This window comes from Acanthisitta chloris, unplaced genomic scaffold, assembly GCF_000695815.1.
Source record: "Acanthisitta chloris isolate BGI_N310 unplaced genomic scaffold, ASM69581v1 scaffold42119, whole genome shotgun sequence".
Taxonomy (NCBI): domain Eukaryota; kingdom Metazoa; phylum Chordata; class Aves; order Passeriformes; family Acanthisittidae; genus Acanthisitta; species Acanthisitta chloris.
Window position 1 is genome coordinate 1 of NW_008690478.1, and position 11,370 is coordinate 11,370.

The 11,370-nt window shown below is 40.4% G+C and overlaps 1 protein-coding gene across 1 annotated transcript in view; it reads right to left on the reverse strand.

The window, feature by feature from the left end:
- Positions 1-1,310: 1,310 nt before the first annotated feature.
- LOC103809004 (inaD-like protein) overlaps positions 1,311-11,370 on the reverse strand; it is a gene marked incomplete at its 3' end in the record, with an annotated part of 24,704 nt that continues 14,644 nt past the window's right edge. The window contains exons 10-13 of the mRNA XM_009081816.1: positions 10,291-10,423; positions 9,854-9,988; positions 3,757-3,833; positions 1,311-1,367 (exon numbers count right to left, since the gene is read on the reverse strand). Of these exons, the coding sequence (XP_009080064.1) occupies positions 1,311-1,367; positions 3,757-3,833; positions 9,854-9,988; positions 10,291-10,423 (402 nt within the window). The remainder of the gene's footprint in view (positions 1,368-3,756; positions 3,834-9,853; positions 9,989-10,290; positions 10,424-11,370) is intronic.

The following is an 11,370-nucleotide window of genomic DNA, read 5'->3' on the forward strand; positions in this document are numbered from 1 at the left end:
GCCAAATTAAACCAAGCACACAGTAAAACGATTAAGCCTTCGTGGTGACACCATCTGCGTTACAACACGACTGTTTGTAATTTCTCTTCATAAACTGTTTGCACAAATAAAAACAACCAATCTGCTCTTTGAGGGAGAAGGCAATTTGAACTGTGTTCTTAAATAACTAATCGTATTGTGAAAAATGCAGAGAGAAGTACTACCTAAAGTCCATCCTACCCTGAAGGTGAGTTGTCAACAAATCATTGAATCCCAGAATAGTGTGGGCTGGAAAGGACCTTAAAGATCATCTTGTTCCAATCCCCCTGCCATGGGGCTGGAACAAAACAAAACTGAAAGAAATTCCATTATCACAATAAAATCTCACCACATGATCAGCTGTCTTACTCCTCAAGGAGCTACACTACTTTGAGGTAGGAGAAATACCCACGAGGAGTCTTTTGTAAATAGCTAATAATGTGGACGTCCTTGTTTCTGCAAGGGGAAGTCACGGGTTTTGTGTTAGCCTTTTCCCAGTGGTCTCCTTAATTTGGAACTTTTCTCTAGGGAGCCTCCAGCCCTCAGTGCCTTAGGTCTGCTAATATTAGGAAAACTGGAATAGAAGTGATGCGCTATCCAGACAAGGCAGTAGAAATCATGGCAACCTGGCAAGAAGAGATGATCAGCTCCTTAATTTTGGCCATTTTCTGTCTTTTATTACTGAAGTTGAAACACTGAACTGGTTCCCAATTAATTCTGGATCTTCAAGTAAAAGGAATGATCCATTGATCCTCAGGATTCCTTCACACCCATGTCAGATTATGAGTTTATGGCCTTTCTTCACTGAGATATCCCCACAAGTCTATAAATGCATCACATCTACAAACCTCTTTTGCAGAATATTAACATATATATCTTGAAAATATCTTGAAAGTGAAATTAATTTAAGCCCTTTGCCTGAACCAGGATCAACACAGCAAACTCTTCTGCAGGACAATGACATTGTTCAGCAGAGTTTCAACCTCTGCTCCATTCTCTAGAGGTCAACGCAATGAGTACTCCAAAATTTAAGGCTTACTTGCATGGTTTGGGGGTGCTTTTTTATTGTTTGGGTGCATGTGTGTATTAAAAGGTGCATTTGCCCATTCTATGAAAAGGCATTGGATCAGTCCAGAACAGAAGCAGAATACTGGCAGCCTATTTTTTTTGAAAAAAGATACAGCCACAAACCCACGAAATTCCTGAAACACATACATTTGGAATTGTTTCATGTCCTGCTAGGATTACTCTGCCAACATATACCATGAAGGAAACCACCATGTAAGTCATACCTTTGAGTACTTCTGGAGCTCTGAATCGTCTGTAATGGGCATATCCACATTCACAACCTAAAAATTGGACATCAGAATATTTTTCAATAGTAGGACAATAAAGACTTTACCAGAATGATGAATTCTGGCAAAAAAAAACCCTCATGAGCAAAATAAACCATACTTAAACAGGGTCACATTGATGCAAAATAATTCTAAACAAATGTTAGAAAAATCTTTCAGGCACAGAACATTTACAACTAGGAATGTGGTGATTATGCACTATTAGCAGACTCCAGTATTATCCTGTTCCCCAAGCCTAAACGCCAGTTTTAGTCAAGTTCAGTAATCATATGTAAGCACAAAATGCCATTATGTTTGACACCAATACCCAAATGGTCTTGCCAACCCAAATTTGAAAGTATGATAGCTTAAGTTATTACCTCAGGCTACAGTGCAGACATCTAACATCTAACCTAACTCATCATCTTCCGCAGCATGTTTCTAACATGGCTTGAAACACATGAGTTAACTACCAAATTCGAATGTAAAGTGGTTATTTTAAACAGTGACAAGGAATCTTTGGTTTATCTTCATTTTTTTTGAAAAATACTAATAAAATAACATGTCTACAACCAGTTTTTTTGTAATGTTATTAAAATAATTGATTTATCTGTAACCTTAGAAGGTTATTTACTCCCATTTTACATGTAATATGATGACATCTGTGGTTATCTGTGGCCCAGAGTTGGAGTCTGAGACACTGAGGTTGAGTATGTCAGGGAGGAATGCTACACTTGGTAGATCTGGAAAATAAATAACTTTACCAAAAAAAAAAAGAAATAAATCAGGTAACTTAAGGCTCCTTTGGAAATGTCTAGTTTAACAAATCATTTATGAAACAATACTAAGCCTCAGCTTCTTTTGCATTACTTTTCAATAGAGCTTCCAGCACCTTGTTTTCCAGTACAGACAGAATCCATTTCATGTCCATGCAGCTGTAACTGAATAAATATATGACTACATAACACTTCATGCTTAGGTAGCAGGACATAAACAGCACACGGTCATACATCCCTGTCCAGGATCTCAGCTCCTTCCACTGGCACCACAAAGGAGCAGCAACACCAAACCCTCTCTTCAAACAGCTACTTCCTCTGAAGATAAATACTCCTGGGCGAATGCTGTAGGCACCTCCAGGGTGACCTTCTGGGAGCTGATGTAGGAGTGGGAATGGTGTGACACAAGGACTGCGCTGAAGTCAAACCGAGTATTGTTACTGAACAAAGCCAAGCAAGAGCAGAGGTAGACACAGGCAACAAGAACCAAAAAATTACTTCCAAAATGGGATGCCACAGGAGCTTCCTTCTATTATTTAAAAGGCCCAATCATTAACATTTTCACTCCTGACATTTTACTGGCGGCAGCTGAAGAAGAATTAAAAACAGTGAGTTTCACCAGCTAAGCAGGTTTTCGTCCTCTGTGGGAAGTGTGATAGTGCTAAGGGAAGTAATATCAGTCTCTTGAAATGTAAGGATGGGAATACCAAGCAACTGAAGTGGGCAGCCAAACAGATTTATTGCATCATGTACATAATCTTACACGAACTTCAGATCTTAAAGGAGTGCTAATGGAAAGGAGAGAAGTGAGTTTCTCCAGGCAATTCTTAAAGCTACTTTAAATCTTCCAACAAGTGACTGGAATGATGGCTACCCCAAGTAGTAAAAACAAGTGTCTCTAAATCAACTGGACAAGCATTGCAAAGACAAACAGGGCATTTTCTTGGTGGTGGTGGTAATTTTTTAAGGCTTCGCAAAAGAACAGTGGTTGGAGTCTTTTATCTGCACTCGCTGGCTCACCCAGCACTGAAAAGCAGAAGTGAATTACAATTTCCATCAACTCCTCATGACGAGTGATCCAAACAATCTTTTGCTTGGCAATTATTTCATATGAAGTGAAGAAATATCCAATAGACACTGGCACCACAAAGTTACACTACTGAGAATTACCTCCTAGTTTCCCAGCACATTTGAAAATCATTCTTTCACCCTTCTGATAAAATTGTAAGATTCTTGTGAAGAAAGGAGCGCCATCCTGAGCCTTTTTTCCCCCCCAGTGCACAATAAAACAAATATATCATCAATGAAATCAGAAAAATGCCACATATTTTAAGTGGCTGCTAAGATGCAGATTAAAAAAGACAGCTGATTTTCTTAAATCACTGTTCCTGTCTGCTTTCTGTATAACAATAATATATATGTAACAGAATAAAATTTAAAAAAACAACAAAATCCTCAACTCATTATAACATATATTTCAGCCTTGATGTTACAGGAAGGAAAATGTGATGCCACTGATCTGTTCCAAACACTAAACTGCTCTGTAAACAGCCTGTAATGCTAAGCTCACAGATCTGTAATTTAAAGAAATAACATTCATGAACGTAGTTTATTGAAATATAACATACCATAACTTCGTATTCTGGTCCCAGCAGGTTTTCCCACTTGGATTTCAGCTCATGTGCTGGAGGGAGTGGGACTCTTCCTAAATATGAAAGTGAATATTCAATTTACAAGCATACTGTACATTCAGAAGTACATTTACTTCTAAATACTTCCATAAAAATTCAGTGTAAATAAAAGATTAGAGGGAATAATCCCCAAAAGGAAAGTGCATTAAGCTGAGTCTATCAAACAGCGCGAATGAAAAACGTCTTTCTTAGGAAAACAATGCAAAATGTCAGCTCCTGCTAACGTGTGATTTATTCAGCCGCGAAGCAGGAGAGGTGATGCTTGATGATGAGATGCGAGTTCTGCCCCACACAGTACTGTAAATAAATCATTCTTTCAGGCCGCAAAAACAAATTTCACATGACTTCATAATTTGTTGCTATATAAACCCTTTGCCACTCCAAGGAAACATCATCTCCCACCCAGATGAACCCCCTCAAGAAGTAAAACACCTGACAAGATATTGCTGTTATCGAGGGGCTGTGTCAGCACAAAGCAGGCACAGACTTTATTTATACATTTGGCAGGTATAAAGCCTTGTCTACTTTAATTAGGCCAGTAAGTAACATGAGCTTTAATATAAGCTCCAGTTCTAAACCAGTCTTCCGTGGGAACTTGGCTATCTTGACATTTATATCTTTTCAGCTTTCTTACTTATGCAACCAAGGCAGTATTACAGTCATGTAAGACAATTTGACAGAGCTAGACAGCAGAAAATGACTGGCTGCCCTGCATTTGACCTCATCCAGAAGCTCAGCTCACATATAAAGTTCCACGCCGGAGCAATGTGTAACTGGTAAGAATCAAGCTCTAAAGCAAATTCCATCTAGCAGCCACAGCAGCAGCAGCAACTGGGTCCTGAATTACCAAAAACTGCCTTTTTCCCCCCCTATGAATGACTGCAATAGTTTGTCAGATGTCTAGACAAGGCACAGACCACTTAGTGTTGCTAATGCATCACACTGAAATTTGGAATGTAAATCACAAGCTCAGGTTTTGCACACAAACTAGTGAGTAAAAAACCTCAAGGGGGGAATTTTGAAGACACCATAAGGAGCTCAGAGCCTACCTACCAGCAAAAGCCTACGTAAATGGCATCTCAAGCTGCCTCTGCTTTCATAGAATCATAGAACTTTAGGGGTTGGAATGGACCTTCATTCAATCATCCAGCCCCAACCCCCTTCCCTGGACAGGGACACCTCCCACCAGAGCAGGTTGCTCAAGGCTTTAGCCAACCTGGCTTTGAACACTGCCAGGGTTGGGGCACCTACTTTCAGCACCTTTGTAGACTGCAAAGAGAAAACTTTGCAGTACAACCCTCATGACATCATTTTATAACTTTGAAGTTTTCTGCTCATTAAAAACAATGATTTAAGTTAACTTCTAGAACAACAGAACAGATTGCTGTATATCTTTTGCTCACTTTGTCATGCCAGATAGGCACATTCTGTCTGAGAAACCACAGAGCCTAACAACTGAGATTTCACTTGGAAATATCCAGAGAATCTTTAACCTGTAGGCTCAAGGGGATACTTGAGAATTCCAGCAATCCTGATAGCTATTTTCTGCTCCCAAAAAGACACCCCACCAAAACTAAAAAAACTTGGGTTTGTAAATACAAGCCACACTTCTCTGTGAAATAAATTATATCCTTAAAAGGGAAGACAAATTGTCCCAAAATTCTCAACTGTCAGGTAAGGCTTTTGAACTTCATTGAAAATTAATTGAAGTTTCTAATGTGAGTCTTATTATCAAGCACAGGCTAATCTCTATCTTTACTTCCCAGCTGTAGCAAAACCAAAACACCAGTGCATTCTTCCACTCCTTCTATTTGTAGAAATACATAGGGACAGAAATTCCTTTGTCTCTTTTTCTGCTATTACAAAGTTAGAGCAGCGTGAACACACAGGACCTATGCACCTGCAATCCCCTGTGCAGCCAAATATAGATTTTAAGGTTCACCAGGAGCAATGAATCTCAGGGTCAAGCTCAAAGTTCAGTTTAGCAACTGTAAGCTGTGTTCAGCTGGCTGAATACAGATTTTTTTGTCACTTCCAAAACACATTACCAAAACCTGTGAGTTGCTCAGAGCAGGTGCTGATACTCGTCTCCATTTGAAGTTTTCCCCTTTCTTTCTTTCAAACACACTTTAAAGTCTTTGCTTATAACTTCCTCAGAACTGTGGTAGGCTGAAGGGATTTGGATTAAATATATTCAATTCCAATGGTATCACCCAATTCACTTACAATGTTCCTTTCTCCCCAAACAGCTTTTTCCACATGGCAGCTAATAGGAAGCTTCTTTCTAGTCTCTCACCCAGCTGAATTTCTCATGACCTGACATATGTACAATGTCTTCTATAATGTGCAAGGACTCAAAAATGAAAACACTTCCCAGGGACAGCTTTCATTAGCAACAACTTTCAGCATATTTAGTCTGTCCTTCTGCCTGCACTTCCATACAGTTTTCATTTCTAATTAGCAAGCATCAAGAATAAATCACAAATGTATTGTAAAAATCATGTTTTCTGGCCAAAACTGCCAGAATCTTCAGAACTGGGGTATTTTCTTGCAGTTTCCTCCTGGTTTCACAAACTCACTACACAGGGATGTGTATTGTGCTCCAGTGCCCCTCATTAATGCCTTATCTTTATCTACCCTACTGCTGGATATTTTTTCCCTGACAACTTGAAGCTCCTGACTCACACCATCGTATCTTTGGCTTCTGAGTACTGCTGCAAGGCAAGAGAAAGCAGTTCTGCCCACTCTGCACTCTTGCAGATGCAGCTGTTAAGTTAATTGCTTGTACTCTGCTAGCACAGAGTTTCAGACCTCGTGCATGTTGCATCCTAAAGCATGTTGCCTTTGTAACAGAACTGCTTAAAGCATGGGTTTGCTTGGCCAGAATTACTATTTAACACCTCCTCAGGAAACACAGTTTAATAAGAATTTCACACCACTGTGCTTAAAAAGAAGTCATACATGTTTTATAAAACATACCTTTTACACTGAACTTCTACAGGCATTTCCAGAGTTTTGTCAGAGCCTTACATTAGCAGTATTTACTTTAGCACCATCATAATGAAGTGCCCATCACCATGTCCAAAATAAGCACCTATCTTTGGAATTCAAACTTGGCCATTAAGTTCTATTCCAAGGTGAAATCTTATACATCATAGTTCTGCAGGAGTAAAATTTGCATCCGAGTATTTCAACTTTTTAACAGAGAGAGACACACACACACTTTATAGTTGTATAAAGCTTTTGCAAAATGTTGTAACTCAAGGCTTTTCATAGTGAAAAACCACACTTAAATCAAGCAATGATACTTGTTTCCCATTGCATTAAATGCTTCTGATGCATTACTCAGTTCCAAAGCCAAGCCCATGGCATTTTCCTGCTGGCCAAGGAGAACCAGCACAGCTGATGGCATCAAGGGCAGTATCTAACTGCAAACAAACAGCATCTCCAGTGTTTAAATTCTGGTATTCCATCCCATATAAACACATCATCCTGTATTCTCCAATGTAAGGGGGGGCCTGGATACACGGGAGAATAGAAAATCCCATAGTACACATGCTATAGGATGCAATGGGGAGTGTAGTGAAGCTCTACCACAGTGCCTCTGCAAGGAACCAGCATGGGTCCAGCCAGCAGCTAAGGATCCCAGGCAATGAAGTCCTTGTCAGGGCCAGGTGCACCTGCATCACACTCCACAGAACTCCAAGGATGGGGATTTCAGGATTTGCACAATGCTAGAATTGAAGGGGAGCCACTCATGCACATACAACTTGATTACAAACTCCTTTTGAAACCAAGGGCTATGGAGAGGCAGAGGATCCACATCAAAGCAGTTTGGGCCTGCTATGAGAAAGGCTCAAAAAACCAGTTTGATCCAAGCTGATTATCAGCAGAACAGAGATCACTAAGGCATATCTAGATAACACACCTTGAGACTAACAGTTTGTTACCTTCAAGCCAGGTAAAAGCAATTTTAGTTCTCAGCATAAACTGATCCCAGCACTGATACACCATGTTTGCACAGCACCAGGTATTAGGTGACAAATCCCTCAGAGACTTCTCTTTGCATCAGGGCAGACACCTGCAGCCTGTGACACAAGATAACCCTATCACCAGCGGTCAGGAGCTGACTACAGAGATATTATTCACTCCAGTAGAAGAAGAAAATACTTTATGCAAAGGAAGTTCCACAGTAAAAAGGGACTGGGTAACTGACACAGGACAGCATGTGTTGCTCTTTTTCAGCTTCTGTCATAGCAAGTGTAAATCCTTCTGGCTCTTCTGTCCCTAAATACATCCTACTGCTAAGCCCTTAAGTTATTAGTCAACGATAACTACAAATCAGTATGTGCTTTTCTATTCCTGCAGCTAAAACAATGCTTTGATAACCTTAAACTCAGCTATTCAAGTGCTTCTGTTCTGGCTCCCTATTTCTGGGAACACGCAGAAGTCACAACAAAGGATGTCTGGTTACAAGGCTTGGACAGAAAAGTAAAACAGAATGGAACACAGAAACTGCTACATTTCTCTCGTTTCCAGGTTGTCTTTAATACTGACAGGTCTTCAACAATCACAGCAAAATTGCTATTCATTGACAGCCGTAATTTAGAATCCTCTATTACATCTACGTCTCTTAGAAACCACAAGGCATAAGGATAATTTATGCTGACTTTTAACACAAGCTGTAGAAATTCACCCAGAAGTTTCTGTAGAAGAGCCCAGAAATCTGTAGGGGAGTTGAAGCATGCCTTCTGGAAAGACCTCCAACCTTGACTCTCAAGTCAGCTAAACCCTAAAGCCATCTATGCCTTTGTGACTTGTCCCTATGCTTGACTGCCTTTGCTGTTAAAAACATGCCTAATTTGAACTCCTGCCCAGCTCCCAATTCCAGTTATCAAGTCTTTACACCTAACAGGCAAGTTCTGATGAAGTTATTGCACTGCCAAAAGAGGAAACTGCAACAAATGGGTATCAGAGATGTTCTAGGGGAAACCAGAAGAATATTACAAAAACACTTGTCAGGAGTCTTAGACCTCTGAGGGCAAGAAGATCATAGAATCACTGAGTCTGGAAAACACCTCTAAGTCCTGGAAAAGACCTCAAGTCCAACCATTAAGATGTGTATGGCTGAGGTTAACACTGGATCTAGGAATAAATATGAACACCCAGGAGTTTCATCTGCTGCTGCTGCTCACACCCAGTAGTCTGCTTCAGGGCCCTGGCAGCAGTGGAGGATGAACAAATCTTCTCTCTCAGAAGAAGATTGCAGGCAGGACAGGTCATCAGAGTAGTACCAGGGACAGAAAGAAGAATCATTGAGCTGGAGGCTTTCAGCTCTCTATAGAGTTTTTGAGATTCATTCCAGAGCACTGAAAGGGCTGCACCTCCACGAAGGAGATCACTGTTGACTGGAAAAGGGCAAATATTATGCAAGGAGGAAGATCCAGAGAATTACAGGCCCTGAGCTCACAAGACTCTTCTTGGAATCCATTTCCAAAGACACTGATGATAAGAAGACAAATCAGGAACAGTTAATATACATTTGCCAAATACTGACCAGTCTGACAAGACAGGGATGTGGATGAAGGTGTAATATACCTCCACTTTACTGAAGCTTTTGCCACCATTTACGTCAGCACTCCCATTTAGAAACTGAGAAAGCAGAGGTTTGATGACTGCTAAACAGGCTGAAAACCAGATGGAGCACTGGAATCAAAGACAGCATTAACCAAGGGCTTGACAGCCAGTTACGGGAGGAGGTGAAGAGCTACAGGGGCTAACATGATCCAGTATCTTCATCAGTGACCTCCACGATGACACAGAATGCACTCTCAACAAACCTGTGGGCAGTGCTACATCTCATGGATAGGGTAGGGTGGAAGAGTTGATAGATCCAACAGGTAGAGCTTTACTTCAGAAAGCATTAGAGGGCAAAAGCTATGGATGGAGTAAGCCATGACAGCCCATCAGTATTGCAAATGAATTAAAGACAGTTCCAAGACTCAGAAGAGACACTGCAAGACATCCTATCTACCTGCTTTATGTAGATTCTGCTGCTTTTCATACTGGAGATTATCCTTCTGTTCTTGTTTTCCCTCATTCTTAGTGTCCACACTAATTTCAGTCCCTACAGCTCCAGGAGACACAAAGGTTGGAACAGTTGGCTGCACTGTGAAAACAGATGGAAAAAAAATATCATATGCTGCAAAATAGAGGAAATAGCAACACCACCTCATAAATTCCTTTTCTTTTTGGCGGGGGGAGAGGCTACACAGGGGTTTTGTACTCAATTTTCCTGAATCTCTCACTTTTGTTTCTTTTCATTCCTCCTTCAGTATGTCATTTTCTACACTGTGCCCTTACCAAATCTAGGATCATGTGGTATTTGGTCCTAAATTGTTACCCAAGGCAACTGTAAATGGAGTGAAAAATAAAATCAGCTGCTAGAAAAAAAGAAAGATAAAGGATTACCTCTCTCTGAATGTCCTTCTGAAGAAATTGAAGGTTTCCTTCTAAGTAAGGTAAGACGTACAGTCTCTCCAGTGTTACGCAATGCCTCCACCACTTCTTGGTTGGTATAATCCTGTATATTGACTCCATCAACCTAAACCAAAAGAATTATATCAAATAATAATGCTTGTGTTCCATTCTTAGAGTATGCTGTGCAGTATCATACACTGTAACCAACAGCCACATTATTTTGTGCAGGAATTATAGGGTTATTCTCCCAAGACAGGAGCATTTGCAAAACAATCTCATTAAATCAGTTACATTTCAGTAATGAGATAATATTTTCAAAATGCATTGTAAAAGGAAACACAACAGTAATTTCTTCTGTCTTCATGGGGTAACCACAAAACAGAATTTACTAATCTGATACAAGTATGCACAGAGTTTTTCTGAAATTTGTTTTGCTTACAAAAAACAGCTTGACAAGGATTGTGGATGAAGGTTCCCAGCAGAGTTGTCAGCCTAGAGCTCTGTTCAGTTCATTATCCCTGTTAGTTTTTTCACGGATTTCTAACATGCCCCACACAATCCTGTGCACACAGCTGTTTGTATAATCCACTCTGAACAGCTCAATTCTTCCACTAGGTTCAAACTGAAAGAAGGATAATTTAGGTTAGAAATAAGGAAGAAATTCCTCCCTGTGAGGGTGCTAAGGCACAGACACAAGTTGCCCAGAGAAGCTGTGGCTGGGAGTGTTCCAGGCCAGGTTGGATGGGGCTTGGAGCAACCTGGGCTGGTGGGAGGTGTCTCTGCCCACGGCAGGGGGTGGAACTGGATGATCTTTAATGTCCTTCCAACCCAAACCATTCTATTAATTCAGATGTTTTAATTTACACCCGAAATACTGTGTTCATCTCGCTGTTAGATCAGGCATCAATAGGGGCTTCTCCTGCAGATAAAAGATCAAGGATGTAGAAGCTTTTGCTCTCACAAAGGAGAAGTTGACTTTGGAAGGTCTGGCAGAGCACCCATTTTAAAAGTAATTTAACCTCACATCTCTATAAATATTCTCGCTTAAAGCAAAAGACTGTGGAATTCATT